General features: G+C 38.2%; 1 protein-coding gene across 8 annotated transcripts in view; it reads right to left on the reverse strand.

The window, feature by feature from the left end:
• Positions 1–25,702, reverse strand: part of ZMYM6 (zinc finger MYM-type containing 6) — a 52,664-nt gene that overhangs the window by 15,603 nt on the left and 11,359 nt on the right. For all 8 annotated transcript variants that reach the window (XM_047793277.1, XM_047793278.1, XM_047793275.1 and 5 more), the window contains exons 3-14: positions 25,387–25,471; positions 24,274–24,523; positions 19,105–19,279; positions 18,817–19,008; positions 11,224–11,374; positions 10,700–10,815; positions 9,458–9,733; positions 9,149–9,299; positions 8,184–8,356; positions 2,911–3,058; positions 1,556–1,690; positions 804–844 (exon numbers count right to left, since the gene is read on the reverse strand). In XM_047793277.1, coding sequence (XP_047649233.1) covers positions 804–844; positions 1,556–1,690; positions 2,911–3,058; positions 8,184–8,356; positions 9,149–9,299; positions 9,458–9,733; positions 10,700–10,815; positions 11,224–11,374; positions 18,817–19,008; positions 19,105–19,279; positions 24,274–24,523; positions 25,387–25,471 — 1,893 coding nt within the window. The remainder of the gene's footprint in view (positions 1–803; positions 845–1,555; positions 1,691–2,910; positions 3,059–8,183; positions 8,357–9,148; positions 9,300–9,457; positions 9,734–10,699; positions 10,816–11,223; positions 11,375–18,816; positions 19,009–19,104; positions 19,280–24,273; positions 24,524–25,386; positions 25,472–25,702) is intronic.

The raw sequence follows: 25,702 nt of genomic DNA on the forward strand, positions 1-25,702 counted from the left end.
AAAGTGAGGTGGACACAGGACAACAATGACATAGTTTGCAATTCTTTCAGCCTAGCATATTTGAAATTATACATTTCTTTAAAAATTATTTTTTTAATTTTGGGAAGTTTCACAATAAAGTGGGAACTTAAATGTATTTTTACTTTGCACTATTTTCAGCCTCACGTAATTCAAAGATGCATAAAACAACAATATACTGAAGTTTTCAAGAGACCTAATCTAAAAGAAAGATACTCAAGTGTAGTAAAAGAGAAAAATAAGCAACCAGATGGAATTAACAAGTACTTAAAGAAACTAAGGGGCCAGAACACAAATGATAAAATAAATCAGGAATGCATTCTTTTTTTTTTTTTTTGTCTTTTTGCCATTTCTTGGGCCGCTCCCGCGGCATATGGGATGTTCCCAGGCTAGGGGTCCAATCGGAGCTGTAGCCGCCGGCCTACGCCAGAGCCACAGCAACGCAGGATCCGAGCCGCGTCTGCGACCTACACCACAGTTCACGGCAACGCCGGATGGTTAACCCACTGAGCAAGGGCAGGGACCGAACCCGCAACCTCATGGTTCCTAGTCGGGTTCGTTAACCACTGCGCCACGACGGGAACTCCCAGGAATGCATTCTTATTAATGATCTAACTTTAAGATTCAAAAACAAAAATTAGTGCATAATACATTATTCTACTTTTTAAAAAGACTAAACAACAAATAGAAATGTACTCAGATATATATATATTAGAAGGCTACATCCAAAATGAAGCTAAACCTAAGGAGCAGTGATCAGGAAAATAATTAATAATAAAACTTACATCTTCAATGATCTTTGCTGCCTCTTTAGTAGTAACTGCACCTGTTATAAATTAAAACATACATTATTATCCCTAGAATACTATTGTCTAGTCCAGAATTTCTCAAAAAATGGTACCAGGACCTTTGGCAGCAATATCGCCTGGGGTGCTTGGTAAAGGCAGGGACTACTGGGACCCAATCTCATCCTACTGTATTAGAATCTCTGATGGTAAAGGCAGCACTATTAAAAATCATTTCGGTTCTTTCAAAAATACAAAAATAAACTGTACATGACACTTCCTTCCCCACGCATGCTACCCTAAGCCATACCTTTTATTTTTCTCTTCAGAAAACTTTAATTTGCCCTATTATTTGTTTCAGTATTTTTTAAAATTGTAATCATTATTTCCCCAATACATTTTTTTTCCTACTGAAGAGCATGGTGACCCAGTTATACATACATGTATAGATTCTTTTTTCTCACATTATCATGCTCCTTCATACTTTTTTTTTTTGTCTTTTTGCCATTTCTTGGGCCACTCCCACGGCATATGGAGGTTCCCAGGCTAGGGGTCCAATCGGAGCTGTAGCCGCCAGCCTACACCACAGCTACAGCAGCATGGGATCTGAGCCATGTCTGCAGCCTACACCACAGCTCACGGCAATGCTAGATCCTCAACCCACTGAGCAAGGGCAGGGATCGAACCTGCAACCTCATGGTTCCTAGTTGGATTCGTTAACCACTGTGCCACGACGGGAACTTCCATCATACCTTTTAAAACACCGTTCCCTGGGGGCTGGGCAGGAGATATTTTTGCCAACGACACCACATTGGTTATAACTGGTGTTGTACTTGTCCTTGAAGACAGGAGCTTCACTGAAGCAGTCTGAGCCTTGGAGATGTTTACTAATTAAAATAAACAAAAAGGTAAGACCTAGTATAAACAAAAGGATCACACACACACAAAACCTTGTTTAACAACTGAGTTTCAAGATGCAATGCAAGTAACTAACTCTGTATAATGCTGGGTTGAGTGATTGTGTTCAGATTAGAGTTCATCAGGACTCAAATGGTGCCTGATTCTCTAAAATTATAAACTTCAAATGATATTACATTAAAAATACAGTTATCAACTTTAAGATTAACTGGACTTTTCTATTAGTGAATATTAAAATTCCTATCCTAAGCTTGACCCAAATAAAAATTTAACATGATAATTTTTATAAATAAGTTGGTGAGGTAGCTATCCATCCACAATGGAATACTGATTTTGTCAACCCACCTTATAGGATGAAAATTCTACTACAACCCAGACTGATCTTAGGGAATGGATGAGAACACAAAAGATTAGCACAAGGCATGGGTGATTAAAATAATGAATAATAAGATGACGACGGTGGACAAAGGCCAGACTGTAAGGCCAAAGCATGCAAACTCTGTCAATTCAGCAGCACTCCAGGCTTTGATGAGAGAACATAACATCAAATGTTTTTAGACTCAGAGAAGTGCTACTTTTGAGAGCTACTTTAAGAACATGCTGCATATCTATTCATCTGGTTATTTTAACCGCATTAGCTGTCCTACTTGCAAAATTATTTTATTCTTAGCCAGAAAAACTTCGATACCCATGAAGAACTGGTCTACTTTATTTTTTCTGATATAATTAATGTGTTGCTCTTTCTTCCTTGGCTACAAGCAAGCTCTGGATCAAATCTTACGTCAGTCACAGCAACTATATTAACATATTTATATCCTCTTCCTTTGTTTGCCCTGATTTTTTATTTTTATTTTATTTTTATTTATTTTTTATTTATATTTACTTAGTGTATTAACTAAATAGCATATATCCCTTAACATAAGTTATTTGGGTACTTATAAATTTAATCAAAAGCAGTCAAATCTAATTTTCCTACAAAATTAGTGCTTACATATTTAATAATTCCTCGGTGTGTTTGATTTTGGTAGTAAAAAGCATCAGGATTAATTTTCCCTCAAGGACAATCTTTAAGGATTCTTACAGTGAAGGAAATTCAGGCTATCTGAATCCAGTGGAATTTTGTTTTTATTATATTATTTACAACTGTGTGTGCTGATACAAAGATCCCATTAGCCAAGTTTAACTTTACCTTTATTTTGTGAAAGAGGGTCATTCATAACTTGTTGATGACAAAATTCCAAGACACAAAATAGGTTACAGAAATGTTTGATGTTTCCTCGCCATTTTATGGATTCACTTAGCTTACCCTGCCGTTTGCAGCCATCACATTTAGCCATCTGAGAAAGAAACGTGAAACAGGAGAGGCTTAAAACTATAAAACAATGAAAAAAAAAACCATTAACCCTAAGACATGAAGGAACTATAAAAACAGGACATATGAGTCAGGTGAGATCACAAAACGTAAGTTTCTTACCTTAAAATATTGTAGCTAAAATATATATATAAAATTTGTTTCATATGGATGCCCTCAATTGAGAGGATATAAAGTTGATCTCCTATTTTCAAAATTACTGATGAAGGAATCTAAAGGCAGCCTTTTTTTTTTTTTTTGTCTTTTTGCCATTTCTTGGGCCGCTCTCGCGGCACATGCAGGTTCCCAGGCTAGGGGTCCAATCGGAGCTATAGCCACCGGCCTACCCCAGAGCCACAGCAACACGGGATCCGAGCCGCGTCTGCAACCTACACCACAGCTCATGGCAATGCCAGATCGTTAACCCACTGAGCAAGGGCAGGGATCGAACCCACAACCTCATGGTTCCTAGTTGGATTCGTTAACCACTGCGCCACAATGGGAACTCCCTAAAGGCAGCCTTTTTAAAAAAAATTTTTTTAATGGTTAAGAGGCAACCTATTACAGTTGAAAGAATATAGGCTTTGAGTCATACTTTGATTCATTCAATGAATATTTAACTAGGTATCTTTCATCTTGAGCACTGTGATAGGTCCTGGTCATATAATTATGAAAAAGACATACCTCCCACCTAAGAAAATTATATTTTAGGTAGGGTGTTACAGGTGTTGTCACCTACCAGCTTCTTCAGGGGAACATTACTTAACCTCTTGGACTTGATTATTTTTCCTTATTTATCAACTGGCAATGATATACCCACCTCTTAGGATTGTGATGAGGATTAAATGAAATAACATTTATGAAGCACCAGACATGTATTAGTGGTTCAATTAATTGTAGCTGTTGTTGTTAGCCTTGCAAAAAAAGTAATTTTTTTAAAAAAGAAGACAGGTGAGGGGTAAGGAGGTGAGTCATAGTTATTTGATCTATGAAGTCAGAACAAGGTCTAACTTCAAATTCCTCAGAGTAACCTTCTGAATGGGAGAACCACTTAAGGCAACAGAATTATGTAAAGTTCTAACTAGAAAGAAGCCAGAATTACAAATAAAGTCAAATGCCTTTTAAGAAAGCAAAAATATGACAAAGACTCCACCAAAAAAAAAAAAAAGGACTCCACAAAAAAAGAAAACTACAGGCCAATATCACTGATGAACATCGATGCAAAAATCCTCAACAAAATACTAGCAAACCGCATCCAACAATACATTAAAAGGATTGTACATCATGATCAAGTGGGATTTATCCCAGGGATGCAAGGGTTCTTCAATATCTGCAAATCCATCAGTGTGATACACCACATTAACAAACTGAAGAATAAAAACCATATGATCCTCTCAACAGATGCGGAAAAAGCCTTTGACAAAATCCAACACCCATTTCTGATAAAAACCCTTCAGAAAGTGGGCATAACGGGAACCTACCTCAACATGATAAAGGCCATATATGACAAACCCACAGTGAACATCATTCTCAATGGTGAAAAGCTGAAAGAATTCCCACTCAGATCAGGAACAAGACAAGGATGTCCGCTCTCGCCACTACTCTTCAACATAGTTCTGGAAGTCCTAGCCACAGCAATCAGAGAAGTAAAAGAAATAAAAGGAATCCAAATTGGAAAGGAAGAATAAAACTATCGCTATTTGCAGATGACATGATACTATACCTAGAGAATCCTAAAGACTCTACCAAAAAACCGTTAGAGCTTATCCACGAATTTGGCAAAGTTGCAGGATACAAAATCAATACACAGAAATCGATAGCGTTTCTATATACTAACAATGAAAAAGCAGAAAAGGAAATTAGGGAAGCAATCCCGTTTACCATCGCATCCAAAAGAATAAAATACCTAGGAGTAAACCTACCTAAAGAAACAAAAGACCTGTACTCTGAAAACTACAAGCCACTGATGAAAGAAATCAAAGATGACACAAAGAGATGGAAAGACATACCATGCTCATGGGTTGGAAGAGTTAATATTATCAAAATGACTATACTACTCAAGGTAATCTACAGATTCAATGCAATCCCTATCAAATTACCAAGGACATTTTTCACAGAACTTGAACAAAATATTTTAATGTTTGTTTGGAAGTGCAAAAGACCCAGAATAGCCAAAGACATTCTGAAAAAGAAAAACGGAGCTGGAGGAATCAGGCTCCTGGACTTCAGACTATACTACAAAGCAACAGTCGTCAAAACTGCATGGCACTGGTACAAAGACAGAAATATAGATCAGTGGAACAGGATAGAAAGACCAGAATTAAACCCATGCACTTACAGCCAACTCATCTATGACAAAGGAAGCAAGACTATACAGTGGTGAAAGGACAGCTTGTTCAATAAGTGGTGCTGGGAAAACTGGACAGCCACATGGAAAAGAATGAAATTAGAACACTCCCTAACACCATACACAAAAATAAACTCCAAATGGATTAAAGACCTAGATATAAGACCAGACACTATCAAACTCCTAGAGGAAAACATAGGCCAAACACTCTCTGACATAAATGACAGCAACATCTTCTCAGATCCACCTATCAGAGTATTGACAATAAAAAGAAAAATAAACAAATGGGACCTAATCAAACTTCAAAGTTTCTGCACAGCAAAGGAAACCCTAAACAACACAAAAAGACAACCCACAGAATGGGAGAAAATCTTTGCAAATGAAGTGGCTGACAAGGGATTCATCTCCAAAATTTATAAACAACTTCTGCAGCTCCATACCAAAAAAAAACAAACAATCCCATCCAAAAATGGGCAGAAGATCTAAACAGACAATTCTCCAAAGAAGACATACAGATGGCCGAGAAACACATGAAAAGATGTTCAGCGTCACTCATTATTAGAGAAATGCAAATCAAAACCACTGTGAGGTACCACCTTACACCAGCCAGAATGGCCATCATCCAAAAGTCTATAAACAATTAGTGCTGGAGAGGGTGTGGAGAAAAAGGAACCCTAGTACACTGTTGGTGGGATTGTAAATTGGTGCAACCACTGTGGAAAGCAGTATGGAGATTCCTCAGAAAACTACACATAGAACTACCATTTGATCCAGCAATCCTACTCCTGGGCATCTATCCAGAGAAAACCACGACTTGCAAAGACACATGTACTCCAACGTTCACTGCAGCACTATTTACAATAGCCAAGACATGGAAACAACCTAAATGTCCATCGACAGAGGAGTGGATCCAGAAGATGTGGTACATATACACAATGGAATATTACTCAGCCATTAAAAAGAACGAAATACTAGCATTTTTAGCAACATGGATGGACCTAGAAACTATCATGCTAAGTGAAGTCAGCCATACAATGAGACACCAACATCCAATGCTTTCACTGACATGTGGAATCTGAAAAAAGGACAGACAGAACTTCCTTGCAGAACAGATGCTGACTCACAGACATTGAAAAACTTATGGTCTCCAGAGGAGACATTTGGCGGGTGGGGGATGTGCTTGGGCTGTGGGATGGAAATCCTGTGAAATCAGATTGTTATGATCATTATACAACTACAGATATGATGAATTCATTTGAGTAATAAAAAAATGAAAAAAAAAAGAAAGCAAAAATATAAGGTTCTCTTGTGGTATAGCAGGTTAAGGATCAGGCCTTGTCACTACAGTGGCTCGGGTCGCTGCTATGGCATGGGTTCAATCCCTGGTCTGGGAACTTCCACCTCTCACAGCCAAAAACAGAAAGCAAAAATAAAGGAATCTGTAGCTCAGCCAGTTAAGAACCTGACTAGTATCCATGAGGACACAGGTTCAATCCCTGCCTTCTCAGTGGGTTAAGGATGGAGCGTTGCTGCAAGCTGCACCATAGGGTGTGGATATGACTCAGATCTGGCATTGCTGTGGCTATGGCACAGGCCAGCAGCTGTAGCTCCAATTTGACCCCTAGCCTGGAGTTTCCATATGCTATATGGGTGCAGCCCTAAAAAGACAAAAAAAAGAAGAACATATCTTTTTTTTTCTGCTTTTAATAGTAAAAAATATTCAATGTACTTCATTTCCAATAAACTTTATAAACTACAATTGGTTTATTAACCTATTTGACATATGCTCTAGAAGTCTCCTGAGAAGGAAGAGCCTCTCAATCTTACTGAATATGTTTCACACAGGTGATGGGCCAACCTCTTGTCTTGGATTACCTCTACTAACATTTTAGTCCCTCAGTTTAGGCATGAGTAAGGGTAGTATTCCTCGGTATTTTTTTCAATATTGCCCTTTAAGTGTGCTTTGTTCCTTAATAAATTCATCAGTTCTACCTCTAAAAAAAAGGATCATATCTTTAAACAACAACAAAGTCTCCTGAAATCCTACTCTTAACACAAAGATTTCATGCTTATTTATTTTATTTATTATTGTATTTTAGGGCCACACCCACGGCACGCAGAGGTTCCCAGGCTAGGGGTCTAATTGGAGCTATAGCCACTGGCCTATGCCACAACCACGGCAACGTCAGATCCGAGACGCATCTTCGACCTACCCTGCAGCTCATGGCAACGCCAGATCCTTAACCCACTGAGCGAGGCCAGGGATAGAACCCGCAACTCATGGTTCCTAATCCAATTCGTTTCTGCTGCTCCACAACGGGAACTCTGATTTCATGTTTATATTCAATTGAGTTTTGCTTTAGGAGCCCATAATTTATTTACCCAGTTCTAAACACCAAATTTTTCTTCACATAATATGAATATACTTTAAACAAAAAATAATCTGTGGGTGTTTCTATTGCAGCTCAGTGGGTTAAGAACCCGACTAGTACCTATGAGGACAGGGGTTCGATCCCTGACCTCAATCAGTGGGTTAAAGGATCTGCTGTTGCCATGAGCTTTGGTACAGGTCACAGATGCAGCGTGGATATGGCATTGCCGTGGCGTAGGCTGGCAGCTGCAGCTCTGATTCGACCCCTAGCCTGGGAACTTCCATATGCTGCAAGTGTGGCCCTAAAAAAAAAAAAAAAGAAAGAAAGAAAGAAAAGGAAAAGAAAATAATTTGTGCTAACTTCAGAAAGCCGAAGAGGTATATTACATTTACCTGATAAAACAGAACAGTGAATTTGGTCATACAGTCTTCACAACAAAACTCTTCTAACTTGCCCTCCAATCGATTTTCTACCAAATTAGGGGATGTCTGTGAACAATAACTGCACATCTTACAGTAGTTTCCCCATCGTTCTCCAAAGTCACGGGCAGAGAGGAATTTGCAAACTGAGATCCAGAAAGGATAAAAGGAAGAACCATCAAGTTTACATTAATTTAAAGGAGGTAAAGTGAGTTTCTACAGACTTAAGATAACAACTGGAAGCTATTTTCTAAATACTTGACACAATTATTAAGCCTCTAGGTTAAAAGATAGTCCCTACATTCACAAATCAAATTCACATTACCTTTGCAATATACAGTCTAAATAGTACGTTGTCTATATTCAGAAAATCAGAGGTATAAAAGATTCTTAAGCCAAGAAGCAGTAATTGCTTAAGTACCTCTTTATAAATGGGTGCAGAAACAAAAAGATCTCTGCAGTCATAGCTAAACTAATGAAGAGATGTTCTATACACTAACACCTATGATCTAATTATATTTTCAGTTTCTTTATTGAGATTATTATAACATTTAAAAGGATAGACTTTAATAAGCAACAAGGTCCCACTGTATAACACAGGGAACTATATTCAATCTCCTAAGACAGACCATGATAGAAAGTAATATTTTTAAAAAAGAATATGTGTGTGTGTGTGTGTATGACTGAGTCACTTTGCTAGACAGCAGAAATTGGCACAACATTCTAAAACAGCTATACTTTAATAAAAAATAAATTAAAATAAAAAAGGATAGACTTTAAAGCGAAATAAGTTAAAACTCAATAAAAATGCTTTAAATTATACCTCATAAAACAAATCACTTGAAAATTAATTGTGGATTAACAGCCTAACTCATCAGGAATTATTTCATAACAACCCACAAACATGCCTTGTGGCTAAAACTAGCTTTATTCTTTACCTTCACTACAGAATGGCTTATCAACCCCTGAGAATCGTACAGTCTCCTTTATAACTTTCTGCAGTTTACAGTAGTCACACATTGCCATAACTTTATTTTTCTTTTTGTATTCATCTGAGCAAATCTTGCCACAGAAGAGAAACATTTTACCCTGCAGAGGAAGAACAGTCATTAATATCTAAGTAAACAGTTGCTTTATTTTTAAGAAATCCTTTGCTTTCTCATGTCAAAGCCAACTATCAAAGATGAAAAGATAAAAATGCTTCTATTGGATACTCATATTCGATCCCTTTCATGATATTGCTTTACCTTGTAGAAAAGAAGTTCTGGTTTTGTGGCAAACAGATGGTTACAGTGCTGACACTTGAGTTTGACACCTTTATGAGTTAAAGCAGCTTGCTGGGACTGAGCAGCAAGAGGCTGGAGACTGGCTACGGCAGAGCCACTGATGGAGCTGGGGGAAACGGCAGAGGCGTTACCTCCTCCCACTGACACTGCTGACCCAGAGGGTGGGCTTACAACCACTTGGCCCTGAGACACGGGCGCTGCCGAAGAGTTTGTTCCTTTTGGCTTGTTAAATACATTCTGAATGAACACAAATAAGGCAAAGATTTTATCAACTGAGAAAGAAGGTAACCTGGTCATTTTCATTTTCTCATTTTAATAAATTAATTCCTCCTAAACATTCCTTTAAAATTTGATTAAGCAGTTCACAAAAAGAGTTGAAATGGCATACTTCCCGAACAAGGCTGAGAAATGCAACATTAAGAGGTTGAGGGGAGTTCCTGTGGTGGCTCAGCAGTAACAAACCCAATTCCAGGAGGATGAGGGCTCGATCCCTGGCCTCACTCAGCGGGTTAAGGATACGGCGTTGCCGTGAGCTGTGGTGTAGGTCGAAGACGTACCTCAGACCCCGAGTTGCTGTGGCTGTGGTGTGGGCTGGCAGCTACAGCTCCAATTCGATCCTTAGCCTGAGAACTTCCATATGCTGTGAGTGCAGTTCTAAAAAAGCAATAAATAAATACATAAACAAACAAATAAATAAAAGGTTGAGGACTGAAATTCAGGCTTTCCAGACAAAGATCTCTAGTACATGACTTGCATCTTCCTATCCAGGAGGATGGCTAAACTCTACCCTCTCTCTATGCATCAGAGAGTGAGGAGAAAATGGGACAAACAAGTGGAGGCTTCCAATGCCATGCCTGGAGTCATTATGTGTCTGGCCCAGGATGACAGGAAGGGACACATGAGCACATCACCACACCATCGACCCAAAACATAGCCTAGCTTTCATTCTTTTGAAAGGGGGAGAGGCAAGGGAGAAAGTAGGAAGAAAAGGCAGTTTAGGTGAGAACTCTGAATAAAGAAGGACTGAGGCTCAAATCTTAGGCTCAGACATTCTGCAGAAATGACCTCTTAGACCACAGTTGAACAGAATTTTTTTTCTTCCTAACTTAATCTTTTATAAGTATGGTCCTTTGGCAGTCAACATCTTGCCATAGACCAATGCCTAAGAGAACTGCAAGGGTGAAATACTACCTTAGATCATACCTGGAAAGCCACCACACAGCTGGAACTGCAGAAGCTGTATATAGTTCCATTGGACATGGCTAGATGATACTGAGGGATCGCTGAGGTTTTACAACTATGACACAAAACCTGGACACCTTGGTGGCAAAAAATAAAAACCAGTGAGTAAGTTACATAGATGAACAAATAATCCAAAAATGTATTAGGAGAGTAAAAACACAAATATTCAGTAACATGCAAAACACAGATGAAGGAACTTTACAATAATATATAAAGCTAACCTCAATTAAGTCCCATTTACAAAAAAGATAGCTTGGAACTTATAAGAGTTTGTTTCTTTTCCTATGAAATTACAAAATAAATACTTCAACCAAGAAAATCACTGAAAAACTATTTTCACTTAAAAATCAGCTCTTTGAAACTAAAACAATCTTAGGCCTTCATTTATACAGATCAATTTAGTTTGTAACAAAGTGAAAGAAAAGCAGTTACATCCTGCTTCAATAGTTATAAAATCTATAAGTTTATCAAACTTAAACATTTACCTGAGGAAATAACTGTCTTAACTCTGTAAGCAGATAAGCAATTAACAGAGCAGAAAAGCTCTGTTTTCCCTGAGTCATTCGTAGTCTCAATCATTTCAGCTGAGGGCCTCAACGATTTCCCCAAGGCATAAGGAGGAGTTTGAGCTGAATTCTATTAAAACAAAATAACATTTAGACGCCTAGTACGAGCATACATAAATACATATGGTTTAAGGAAAGAGAAGAGAAAAGCTACCTACAACTAATGTCTTTGGCTGAAATATCTGAGCATGAACAATGACAGAAGCTACACTAAGTACAGACTTTCCTAAAAGTAGGGATGTGGAAAAAATAGGTTCTTTCATACTATAATACAGACATACCTTGTTTCATCGGGCTTCACTTTACTACACCTGGCAGAGACCTCATTTTTTACAAACTGGAGATCTGTGGCAATCCTGTGTTAAGCAAGGTCTATCAGTGTCATTTTTCCAACAGTATTTGCTCACTGTATCACATTGTTAGTTCCCACAGTATTTCAAACTTTTTCATTATTACTGTATTTATTTTGGTGATCTCTAATCAGTGATCTTTGACGTTACCATTGTAAACTGTTTTGGGGTGCCATGAACTTTGCCCATTTAAGATGAACTTATTTGATAAATGTGGTATGTGCTCTCACTGCTCCATTAACTGGCCATTTCCTGTCTTTCTCCCTCTCCTCGGGTCTCCCTATTCCCTGAGACACAACATTATTGAAATTAGGCCATTTAGGAACCCTACAATGGCTTCTAGGTAGTCAAATGAAGGAAGAGTCACAAGTCTTTCACTTCAAATCAAAAGCTAGAAATGATTCAACTTAGTGAGGAAGGCATGTGAAAACCCAAGAGAGTCCTAAATCTAGGCCTCTTGTGCCAAGCAGTTAGCCAAGATGTGAATGCAAAAGAAAAGTTCTTGAAGGACGTTAAAAGTGCTACTGCAGTGAACACACAAATGATAAGAAGGCAAAACAGTCTTACTGCTGATATAAAGTTTTAGTGGTCTGGAAAGAAGATCAAACCAGCCACAATATTCCCTTAAGTCAAAGCCTCGTCCACAGCAAATCCCTAATTCTCTTCAATTCTATGAAGGCTGAGAGAGGTGAGGAAGCTTCAGAAGAAGAGTCTGAAGCTAAAAGAGGTTGGTTCATGAAGTTTAAGGAAAGGAGCAGTCTCCATGACAGAATAGTGCAAGTGAAACAGCAAGAGCTGATACAGAAGTAGCAAGTTATCTGCAAGATCTAGCCAAGATAATTAATGAAGGCAGCCTACATTAAACAATAGATTTTCATCAACGTTGATGAAACAGTCTTCTCCTGGAAGAAGTCTTCTCTCTTTCAAGCTAGAGAGAAAACAATGCCTGCCTGGCCTCAAAGCTTCAAGGACAGACTGACTCTCTCATCAGGGGCAATGCTTTAAGTTGAAGTCAAATGCTCATTTATTACTCTAAAAAAACTAGGGCCCTTAAGAATTATGATAAATCTACTCTGCCTGTACTCTATAAATGGAACAACAAAAATGACAGCACATCTGTTGACAACATGGTTTACTCAATATTTTAAGCCCACTGCTGAGACCTACTCCTCGGAAGAAAGAAATCCTTCCAAAATATTACTGTTCACTGACAATGCATCTGGTCACCCAAGCACTGTAATGGAAATGTACAATGAGATTAATATTGCTTTCACATCTGCTGACACAACATCCATTCTGTAGTGCATGGATCAAAGGGCAATTTTGACTTCCAAGTCATTTCAGCTCATGCACTTAGGGTCAACTAATCTATGACAGAGGAGGCAAGAATATACAGTGGAAAAAGATAGTCCCTTCAATAAACGGTGCTGGGAAAACTGGACAGCTACATTAAAAGAACACTCTCTTAACATCATACACGAAAATAAACTCAAAATGGATTAAAGACCTAAATATAAGACTATAAGACATTATAAAACTCTTAGAGGAAAACTTCGGCAGAACACTTTCTGACATAAACCACAGCCAATATGTTCTCAGATACACCTCCTAGAATAATGACAATAAAAACAAAAATAAACAGCCTTCCTGTTGTGGCTCAGTGGTAACAAACACGCTAGAATCCATGAGGATGCAGGTTTGATCCCTGGCCTTACTCAGTGGGTTAAGGATCCAGCATTGCCACAAGCTGTGGTATAGGCTGCAGATGCAGCTCAGATCCTGAGTTGCTATGGCTGTGGTGTAGGCTGGCAGCTACAGCTCCAATTCAACCCCTAGCCTGAGAACTTCCATATGCCAAGGGTGCAGCCCTGAAAAGCAAACAAACAAATAAATAAATAAATGTGACCTAATTAAACTTAAAGTCTTTGCACTGCAAAGGAAACTTTAAACAAAATGAAAAGACAACCCAAATATTTGCAAATGAAGGGACTGATGAAAGATTAATCTCCAAAATATATAAATACCTCCTGCAGCTCAATACCAAAAAAACAAACCACCCCATCAAAAAATGGACAGAAGATCTAAACAGACAATCTTCTGAAGACATATAGATGGCCAAAAAAGACATGCAAAGAAGTTCAATATCACTAATTATTAGAGAAATGCAAATCAAAACTACTATGAGGTACCACTTCACAGTATGGCCATCATCAAAAAGTCTACAAACAATAAAGGCTGGAAGGGTGTGGAAAAAACGGAACCCTCTTATACTATTGGCAGGAATGTAAACTGGTGCAACCACTATGGAAAACAGTATGGAAATTCCTCAAAAAACTAAAAATAGAATTACCATACAGGAGTTTCCGTTGTGGCTTGGTAGCTAACGAATCCGACTAGGAACCTTGAGGTTGTGGGTTTGATCCCTGGCCTCACTCAGTGGGTTGAGGATCTGGCGTTGCCGTGAGCTGTGGTGTAGGTCGCAGACACGACTCGGATCCCGAGTTGCTGTGGCTCTGGCGTAGGCTGGAGGCTACAGCTCTGATTAGACCCCTAGCCTGGGAACCTCCATATGCTGTGGGCGCAGCCCTAGAAAAAGGCAAAAAAAAAAAAGAATTACCAGCAATCTCACTCCTGGGCAGCTATCTGAAGAAAACAGTGATTTGAAAAGATACATATACCTCAATATTCACGGCAGCACTATATACAATAGTCAAGACATGGAAGCAACCTAAGTCTCCGACAGAGGAATGGATAAAGAAGAAGTGGTACATGTACACAATGGAATATTACTCAGCCATAAAAATGAAATAATGGGAATAATGGGATTTGCAGCAACATGGATGGACCCAGAAATTATCAGGCTAAGTGAAGTTAGAAAGCTAGACACAAACATAATATGCTATCATATATATGTGGAATCTAAAAAAAGATACAATGAACTTCACAGACTTTGAAATTATGATTTTCAAAGGAGACAGGTTAGGAGAGAGGGATGGACTGGAGGTTTGGGGTGAAAATGTTCTAAAATTAGGTTGCAATGACAGTTGTACAACTATAAATACAATAAAATTCACTGAATTTTAAAAAAAGTGAAAAGAAAAACATTTCAGGAGTTCCCATTGTGGCTCAGTGGGTTAAGAACCCTACATATTCTCCATGAGGATGCAGGTTCAATCCCCGGCCTCAATCAGCAGGTTAAGGATCCAAAGTTGCCATACATAGTTGTGTAGTTGTGGTGTAGGCCAGCAGCTGCAGCTCCATTTCAACCCCTAGCCTAGGAACTTCCATGTGCAGCAGGTGTGCCCATTATTAAAAAAAAAAAAAAGGAAAGAAAAGAAATACATTTCTTAAGGCAACAGCTGCCATAGACAGTGGTTCTTCTGATAGATCTGGACAATGTAAACTGAAAGCCTTCTGGAAAGGATTCACTATTCTAGATGCCATTAAGAACATTTGTGACTCATGGAAAGAGATCAAAATATCAACATTAGCAGGGTTTAGAAGAAGTTGATTCCAACCCTCATGAGTGACTTTGAAGAGTTTAAGACTTTGATGGAGGAAATAATTGCAGATGTGGTAGAAATAACAAGAGAAAAAGAATTAGAAGTGGAGTCTTAAGATGTGACTGAATTTCTGCAATCTCATGAAAAAATTTAATGAACAGGGGGTTACTTCTTAAAGATGAGCAAAAAATTGATTTCTTGAGATGGAATCTACTCCTGGTGAAGATGCTGTGAAGACTCTGAAATGACAACAAAGGATTTAGAATATTACATAAACTTCGTTGATAAAGCAACTACAAGGTTTGAGAAACTTGACTCCAATTTTCAAAGAAGTTCTACTGTGGGTAAAATGCTATTAACCAGCACTGTGTGCTACAGAGAAAGAGTTTATGAAAAGAAGAGTCAATCCGTGCAACAAGCTTAATTTTTATCTTATTTTAAGAAATTGTCACCCTTCCCAACCTCAGTAATCACCACCATGATCAGTCAGCAGCCATCAATGCCAAGGCAAGACTCTCCTCTGCAAAAAGATCATGACTTACTGATGGCTCAGATGATGGTTAGCGTTTTTAAGCAATAAAGTATTTTTAAATTAAGGTATATACATTGTTTTTTAAGACATAATGTTACTGCACACGTTACAGACTACAGTATAGTGTAAACACAACTTTTTTTTCTCTTCTTAGGCCACACCTAGAGGATATGGAAGTTACCAGGCCACAGATCAAATCCAAATCTCGACAGCGACCTATGTCACAGTTGCAGCAATGCTGGATCTCTAACCTTCTGCATGGGGCCAGGGATCAAACTCGTGCTGCCATAGAGACAACGCTGGATCATTAACCCACTGCACCACAGTGGGAACTTCTAAACAGAACTTTCATATGCACTGGGAAACCAAAAATTCATTGAGTCACTTTACTGCAATATTTGCTTTACTGTGGTGGTCTGGAACTAAACAGGCAGTACCTCTGAGGTGTGCCTATAAATGCTCTCTTTATAAAAGTAAGGAAAAGACATAATCTATGTAAGTTAGTCATCTAGTAAACTGCTTTCCTAGCTATAGAAACTGGATGAACTTAATAATGTCTCTAAAACTCTTAATTGATGAAACTTCTTTATAAATGCTATTTTAGAATTATTTAATGATTTGTTGTTCACTTTTTGAAAAGAACTATAGAGACCTAAAACATACTCTTTAAACCAAGAATATATGCCATTTTATATATATATATATAATTATATTTGTGTGTGTGTGTATATATATATATACACATACACATACATACATACATGCACAACTAGTAAGACTATTTAGGAGGAGGTAGAAATGGTGTTTAACGTATATTAGGAGATCCTACAGAACTACCTGTTTTTCAAGCTGAGTCTCATAATAAAATTTGCCTGGAGGAGTTCCCGTCGTGGCGCAGTGGTTAATGAATCCGACTAGGAACCATGAGGTTGCGGGTTCTGTCCCTGCCCTTGCTCAGTGGGTGAAGGATCTGGCATTGCCGTGAGCTGTGGTGTAGGTTACAGATGCGGCTCGGATCCTGCATTGCTGTGGCTCTGGCGTAGGCCAGTGGCTACAGCTCCAATTTGACCCCTAGCCTGGGAACCTCCATATGCCGCGGGAGCGGCCCAAAGAAATAGCAAAAAAAAAGACAAAAAAAAATTTGCCTGTAAATATATTCATGTATTAAGAAACAACAATAATAATAATGGCTACCATTTATATAAATTACCAATATTATTACTTACTGAGTGATTACCATGAGCCAGGCTCCCTACTAAGCAATTAATATATACTGTACCACAAAACCCTTTCAATAACACAGTGAGATACTTTTTAAAATTATATTAACAAAGTTTAAAATAACTTTGATTAACTTAACGATCAGAAAAGTAAGAGATTAAATTTACTTCATCAGGCTCCAAAGTCCAGGCTCCTATCTGCTACTCGTGTCATTAACACAATGTAAGGTCTTTCACTAAGATATTATAGAGAGAGGTAAACAGCAGAAGAATATAAATTGTGAAGTTTCAATACATAATCTTCCTGGTAGAAGAGGAACATCATTTATGCAATTGATAGAGTATACTGGTAACAGAATTAAGAAGGAACTGATTTGGGAACACACACACACACACACACGCACACGAAGACATAATATATAAATAACATGGATTCTATTCTTGTAAAAGTAGTAACTAGACTGCCAAAAGTGGCTAAGTCCTAGAAAAGGAATACTTTCCAAAAATGAATGTCCATTACCAACTACTTAGAGGAACTAAAAATAAACAAAACTTGGGAGTTCCCATTGTGGCTCAGAGGGTTATGAGCCCAACTAATATCCATGAAGATGCAATTTCAATCCCTGGCCTCGCTCAGTGGGTTAAGGTCCCGGTGTTGCCGTGAGCTCAGCTAGGATTCCACGTTACTGTGGCTGTGGCATAAGCTGGCAGCTGCAGCTCTGATTCAACCCCTAAGCTGGGAACTTCCATATGCCACAGGTGTGGTACTAAAAAAAAAAATTTTTTTTTAATCAAAAACTTGTTAACTGAAAAAAAATTAATCATTATTTACATCTTTTTTTAAAAAATAACTTTTTGGAGTTCCTGCTGTGGTGCAGTGGTTTAAGGATCCAGCATTAGCACTGCAGAGGCTGGGGTTTCTGCTGTGGCATGGGTTCGATCTCTGACCCAGAAACTTCCACGTTACTGGCACAGAAGAAAAAAAGACTTTAGGGAGTTCCCACTGTGGCTCAGCAGAAACGAAGCTGACTGGTATCCATGGGAACTTGGGTGCAATCCTGGGCCTCACTCAGTGGGTTAAAGATCTGGCATTGCTATGACTGCGGCATAGGCTGGCAGCTGCAGCCCCAATTCCACCCTTAGCCTGGGAACTTGCATGTGCCGCGGGTATAGCTCTAAAAAGACAAAACAAAACAAAAACAAAAACAAAAACAAAAAAAAAACCACACACAAAAAACACTTTAACACCTTTTAAAAATATATTTTCTAAAAGGAAAAAAGGGAGTTCCCATTGCAGCTCAGTGGTTAACGAACCTGACTGACATCCATGAGGACTTGGGCTCAATCCCTGGCCTCATATAGTGGGTAGGGGATCTGGCGTTGCCATGAGCTGTGGGGTAGGCCTCAGACGAGGCTCAGATCTGGCACTGCTGTGCCTGTGGTGTACACCAGTGGCTGCAGCTCCAATTCAACCCCTAACCTGGGAACCTCCATATGCCAAGGGTGTGGCCCTAAAAAAAGCAAAAATAATAATAATGATAATAATAAATAAAAGGAAAAAAGATCCTTTAGATTCACTGATTTTATCATCTTTTAACTCAGTCACGATTTATTCACAATTATATGGCATACATGTCACAAAATACTTCAGACTCATAGCAAATCATGAAATTACATTTGTGAATTCTTGGCCATGAAGTTTCCCTAAAAAACGATCTAGTTCATCTGTATCACCTCACTACCAAAATCAGCCTTTACAGTATTAGAATCTATCCCATTTTCCTGGAGGGGAAATCACACAAGATCAACTAGTAGGAAGAGCTCACACTTTTATTCTGCACTTCATCCCTGTGCAGCCATCTCAGGAGGACTAAGCCTAACTGTATGCAATAGACTGATATTCATACCTGCTTATATGCTGTGACACTTGTTGAACTAAAAACCTTCTGGGACTGGCAAGGACCAGAGCTACTGTAACAATAGCTCCCACAGTTCTCACAACAGTTCATGGTGAGGTTGTTGGTAGAGTGAAATTTGGAAAAACAGGCATCACTACAAAGACCATGTACCACATTTTGATATTTAACTTCAAATCGAATCTAGGAAATAAAAACACACAGATACAAAATAAGCAGAGCCAGTTAAAAATCTCTCATCTTTGAGCAGAATCCCAATAAAGGTGAAATGTAACTTACATCCGCATTCTTCTGACACATACTGCACCTAGTTGAAATGCTATTGGTATATATGGTAACGACAGGTTTTTTCTTTAGCTCATAAGAAGAAAGGCATGATTGGCTGCAGAAATCTTTGCTAGGAGAGGAATTTTCAAATCGGGTTGTGATCACATCCTTTGGATTTAAAATGTCTCTAAAAATAAATAACAAAGGCAGAATGAAATGTGTTCCTCATAATTGTAATTTCTTCCTCTTTGTGAGCTAAAATAACTACATTTACTAAGGGCAGCTATTGTAGAGTAGAAAATGGCTGGCTCTGGATAAGGCATCTGGAAAACTGGGTTTGATGATTAGTTCTGTTACTTATCAGCTGAGTGACAATGAGCGAGGCAATTACTGTCTCAATTTCCTCATGTATAAAATGGGGTTTAAAATACCTAATTTATAGATGTGTTGAGGAATAATTATATTTAAAATATATACAGCCAGATGCTCATGATAAAAACACAGAGGCTTCCAGCTCCAATCAAGTTTCATCCACTGGAGCCAATGGAACAAGTGGCCATCCCTCAACTCCAGACCACAAAACACTTGTCCTCTTACTAGCCAGTAGCTGCCAGAATAGAAACATGAATAAGACAAGGAATGAAAAAAAATTTTTATTTAAATGAAAGTTTTGAGAAACAGATGAACCACCAAAGATTAGCACTGCATGATATCTGAAACTTTGCTATAACTCAAGAGATCAAAGAAATGACAAAAGGGCAATTAAGGCTTGGTACCAGAGGACAGATGGAAAGAAGAATGAGACAAAAAGACACAAATAATTGAGTTTCTCTATGAGATTCCTAGAGTTATTTCATAAGAGCTCATTGTTGCAATAAGCACTGCCAATAAAAACAAAGGCTATTCTTCTGACAAGTGTAAAAACTGAAGGAAATAGTCACTAATTAGAGACATGAGTACAGGCCATGAAGTAAAGAATAATAATGGTAATAATATTGTGTACTATAATAATGTATACTGATTACTTTGTGCCAGACATTGTTCTTTTTACTCAAATTATCCAATTTAATTATCACAAAATCTCTGTAAGGTAAGTATTATAAGGAGACCAAATCAGAAAAGTTAAATATTTGTCAAAGGTGGAGTTCCTGTCGTGGCTCAGCAGAAATGAATCTGACTGGCATCCATGAAGACCCAGGTTTGATCCCTGGCCTCGTTCAGTGGGTTAAGGATCCAGCATTGCCTTGAGCTGTGGTGTAGGTTGCAGGTGCAACTTGAATCTGGCGTTGCTGTGGCTGTGGTGTAAGCCAGAGGCTACAGCTCCAATTCAACCCCTAGCCTGGGAACCTGCATATTTGTCAAAGGCAAATATATATGTGTGTGTATATATATATGTATTAGTTAAAGGCATTCAGCTGGTAAGCAGTAAAACCAGAATACAAATTGAGGCAGTCTGATTCTATAGTTCATGGAGTTCATCATTCCACTATTCTGCCTTCCATTCTGTACCTTTATTATGAAAACTGTTACATGATAAACTATGAAAAAACAGTGACAGAGCACTACTTTAATTTTCCAAAACTCTCCTAGCCTTAAAAATGACAGTGAGTTTTAGAAACCAAATGGATGTGCTTACATGTACATTAATTTTATACAGTGATTTTCCTACTAAAATTAAAGCAATTAAGAATTTTATCTAAGGAGTTCCTATTGTGGCTCAGGGGATTAAGCACCCAGCTAGTATCCATGAGGATGCAGGTTCGATCCCTGGCCTCGCTCAGTGTTGCCGTGAGCTGTGGTACAGGTTGAAGTCACAGCTTGGATCTGGGATTGCTATGGCTGTAGTATAGGCCAGAAGCTTCAGCTCCGATTTGACACTAAGCCTGGGAACGTCCACATGCCACAGGTGCAGCCCTAAAAAGACAAAAAAGAACAAAAACCAAAAAAATAAAAATTTTATTTCATATGAATTCCTGCTGTGGCACAACGGGATCGGCACTGGCGCTGGAGTGCTGGGATGCAGGTTTGATCCTCAGCCCACTACAGTGGATTAAGGATCGGGCATTGCCATAGCTGCAGCGTAGGTTGCAACTGTAGCTCTGATCTGATCCCTGGCCCTGGAACTCCACATGCCTTGCAGGGAGGGGTAAAAAAATTTTTTTATCTAATAATGTAAATCTACAGGTGCCATGTATATATAAGTAAACCAATGAGAATGGCATTCTAAACCTTACACATCCAATGAATATTATACCTTAACATTTGTCTTAGAAAAAACATTCCTCTTCCAACAACGTGGCTCAAACATTTTTTTCTAATTTCTCTTTTAGTATATAAGTACTCTGCCGCTGTGTAGCACAAGGAACTATATCTAGTCACTTGTGATGGAACATGATGGAGGATAATATCAGAAGGAATGCATATATATATGACTAGGTCACTTTGCTATACAGCAGAAATTGACAGAACATTGTAAGTCAAGTATAATAGAAAAAATAAATTCTTCCTCCTTTTTTTTTGCTTTTTAGGGCCACACGCATGGCATATGGAGGTTCCCAGGCTAGGGGTCCAATCAGAGCTATAGCTGCCGGCCTACAACACAGCCACTGCCACATCAGATGCGAGCCCTGTCTGCAACCTACACCTCAGCTCACGGCAACGCCGGATGCTTAACCCACTGAGCAAGGCCAGGGATCAAACTTGCAACCTCATGGTTCCTAGTCGGATTTGTTTCCGTTGCACCATAACAGGAACTCCAAAAAAATTAATTCTTAAAAGAAAAAAAAAAAAAAAGAACTCTAAGCACAACCTTCTTTTTCTTTTTATGGCCACACCTGTGGCATATGGAAGTTCCTGGCGCAGGGATTGATCTGGAGTTGTAGTTGCCAGCCTATGCCACAGCCATAGCAACATTGGATCCAAGCAGCATCTGTGACCTATGCTGCAGCTTGCAGCAACACCAGATCCTTAATCCACTGAGGGGCGCCAGGAATTGAACCCACATACTCACAGAGATTATGTTGGGCCTTTAACCCACTGAGCCACAATGGAAACTCCTAAACACAACTTTAAATTTTATAATCAGATATCATGTTTAACAGTATGACTCAGTTTAAACTTCTCAATAGTTAGCTGGTAAGACATCAAGTAAATTTCGGCAATTTGCAAAAATCAAACTCTGGCTGAAAAGATAGATTTATCACCTATCTAAGTCTAAAGGAATGTTTCAAAGGTTCTGAAGGCAATGTCAAATCAAGATAAGAAAAAGTTTTTGAATAACAATAGCACTGTGGTTAAAAAGCCAATGACGAGAGTAACTTTTTTTTGGTTTTTTTTTGTCTTTTTGCCTTTTTCTAGGGCCGCACCGTGGCATATGGAGGTTCCCAGGCTAGGGGTCGAATCGGAGCTGTAGCTGCCAGCCTATGCCAGAGCCACAGCAATGCAGGATCCGAGCCGAGTCTGCGACCTACACCACAGCTCACGGCAACGCCGGAACCTTGACCCACTGAGCAAGGGCAGGGATCGAACCCATAACCTCATGGTTCCTAGTCGGATTCATTAACCACTGCACCACGACAGGAACTCCGAGAGTAACTATTTTTAAGAGAACAACATGTATTTGGATCTATGTCCTCTTATGTTCTTTAAAATTTAATTCACTTTCTTTTGATATTATGTCAAAACTGAATATCTAAAAACAGAAAACTAAGAGTTCCTGCTGTGGCACAATGGGTTAGAAATCCGACTGCAGTAGCTCAGGTCCCTGCAGAAGTGCAAGTTCAATCCTTGGCTCAGCGCAGTGGGTTAAAGGATCTAACGTCACTGCAGCTGCTTTGTAGGTCACAGCTGCAGCTAGACTCAATCCCTGGCCTGGTGCCACAGGTGCAGCCATAAAAAAAAAAAATCAATTAATTTAATAAATAAAAACAGGAAACTAAATTTACTCTTTCAAATCAGTTTCATGAGAATGACATAGAAGAGTTAAAGTAAGGAATTATTATAAAGGTATTTTGGAACAGAACTAAATTTGAATATTTAAGTAAAATATTTTAAAATTCCCCTTTCCTTTTAGTTGAAGATTTCCATTTTAATAGGATCTACTTTTAGAAACTTTAGGCCAACGCATTAAGCAGATAAAGAAACTATCGATACCCCGAAGACAAAATAGTGGCCCATAAATTATATGTTTAAATATACACAATAATATCAAATTTATTATTAAAAATAACAGGACCCTTTTTATTAACCACTTGCTATGTGCTAGGTCCTGTGCTAGACTAAAAACCTGTCTCATTAAAACCTGAGAAAGTAGATATTATTTAACCAGTGAAGAAACTAAGGCCTAGAAAAGTGAAGTATCTAGCCCAAGGTCATAGAGCAAATAAGTGATAGAGCCACAACTGAAAACCAAGCTCTTAATTTTTCTGCTCTATATTAGTGACTACTGACAACACACTATATTCCTAGAATTATACTACCACACAAATAGGCAAAACATGCCAAATTCTTCAAACTTACTGAGGCAAAGAAAGAAGTTTATGTGAATTTGTTGCTATTTCTTTCTCTCTCCACGTATGTATTATTACAAAGGGACAGTGACCCACAAAAGCTCAAAAGGATTTTTTAGAAATATACTCACTATTTCTGTGCCCATTTAGAGATTTTACTCTTCTAAAGAATTAAATAACTTTCATATACTATTATAAGGGTTAATATTATTTCATTCTATACTTCAATAACTTTCAAGGAGTTCCCGTTGTGGCCCAGTAGTAATGAACCCAACTAGTATCCATGAGGTTTGATCCCTGGCCCCACTCAGTGGGTTATGGATCCAGCATTGCCATGAGCTGCAGAATAGGCTGCAGACAAAACTCAGATCTGGTGGGGCTGTGGTTGTAGCGTAGGCTGGAAGCTGCAGCTCTGATTCGACCCCTAGACTGGGAACTTCCATGTGCCACAGGTGTGACTCTAAAAAGACAAAAATAAACTGAAAAAGATAGGAAAACTAGTTTAGGTAATACTTTTTTACATCACGTATTAACTTTATAAAACTTCAGAATTTGCAAATTTCTCAATTAGCTAAAAAGTATTTCCCAGGAAATGTGCTAAAGAGGTTTAAAATCACAATGGTATGTTTGAACTAAACATGCTAAAAAAACAAAGTAATTAAGAATTTCATACTTTGAGCAGTTTGCACAGGTTTTCTTGGGAGGAGGTGGTAGGCAGACGGGTGAAGAATATCCAATGATGCACCTTGTGGAACAAAAGAGCTGAGTAGATCCTGTCTTATGATACGCGGTTTGCCCCTTATAAAGCATTTTTTTACAACCAGAACAAAAAACCTGAATAGCTACAGCTGGAACAGAAGGAAGTGATATATTTGGGCCAGATGATGCAGGAGAAAGCTGAAAGCCTGGAGTCAACTGTTGGGCTATAAAAACAAAATAAGAAAAATAAATAAAAAATAGTTTTCATATCAACATGAACATACACACATTCTCTACTTTTTAGGACAAATTCTCTCAGTCTTGAAATCCAAAATTGAGGCAATAAGCAATCTAATAAAACAGGCAGTTTCAAACTTTCTAAACCATGGCACATAGTAAGAACTACATTTCACATTATAACCCAGGAGACACATACAGTATTTGTGTGTGTGTGTGTGCACATGCGCATGTATACGTTTGTGTTTATATATAAACTTTAATAACTGAAATAATAGTTTCATGAAATAATGTTTTCTTACTATACACATCACATTTTGTATACAGTTGACCCTTGAACAACTGAAGGGTTAGGGGGCACCCGCCCCACACAATTGAAAATCTGTGCCTGGCTGTCTCTGCCTCAAAAACAAAGGAGACAATAAATGACTCATCCAAGGGCAAGAAACTGAAACAGTCTGGATAGAATAAGGACTCGAACTCTAGTTCTCTTTTTGTTTGTTTTGTTTTTGTTTTCACCTAGTTCTTTTGATTCCATATACCGTGAAATCCAATCAGACACAAATATTTTCCCACACGTAGTTAAAGACCTGTAAAATGAAAATACAGGTACTACATTTATTGAAAAAGATCACATATAAGTAGACCTACACAGTTCAAACTGGTGTTGTTCAAGGGCCAACTAAAATCTTATTATAGTCCACTTTTTAAAGTGTTGGTCAAGACCAGCTAGCCAGTTTGTAAAGCACTGCTTCAGCTAAAGGAAAAAAAAGACTGACATCGAGAGGTACTTTTACTAGTCAGAATATAAAAATACTAATTGTAACTAACTTATAGTTGCATATCTTACCAAGAGGACTGTCACTGACTGAAAACACAGCGCTAATTTTCAGTTCACTTTCTTGAGTTTTTGGCTTTGAATCATGTATATATTCCTTAATGGAAAAAAAAAAGAGAAAGAAATTAATACAGTGTTAGTATCAAACTAAACTAGAAATTGAAACAAAAAATAATTCTGTCATATTCATCTCTTCTACATTACAATCATAATCACCTTCACAAATACCTCAAAAGTCAAAATTTACAAGTTATTAGGCTAGATTTAATTGCTACAAAAAGGATATTTAGAATTGGAGAATCTTTTATGATAGTTATATCTACTTTTC

Source organism: Phacochoerus africanus, chromosome 8 (genome assembly GCF_016906955.1).
Source record: "Phacochoerus africanus isolate WHEZ1 chromosome 8, ROS_Pafr_v1, whole genome shotgun sequence".
In the NCBI taxonomy this organism is placed as follows: Eukaryota; Metazoa; Chordata; class Mammalia; order Artiodactyla; family Suidae; genus Phacochoerus; species Phacochoerus africanus.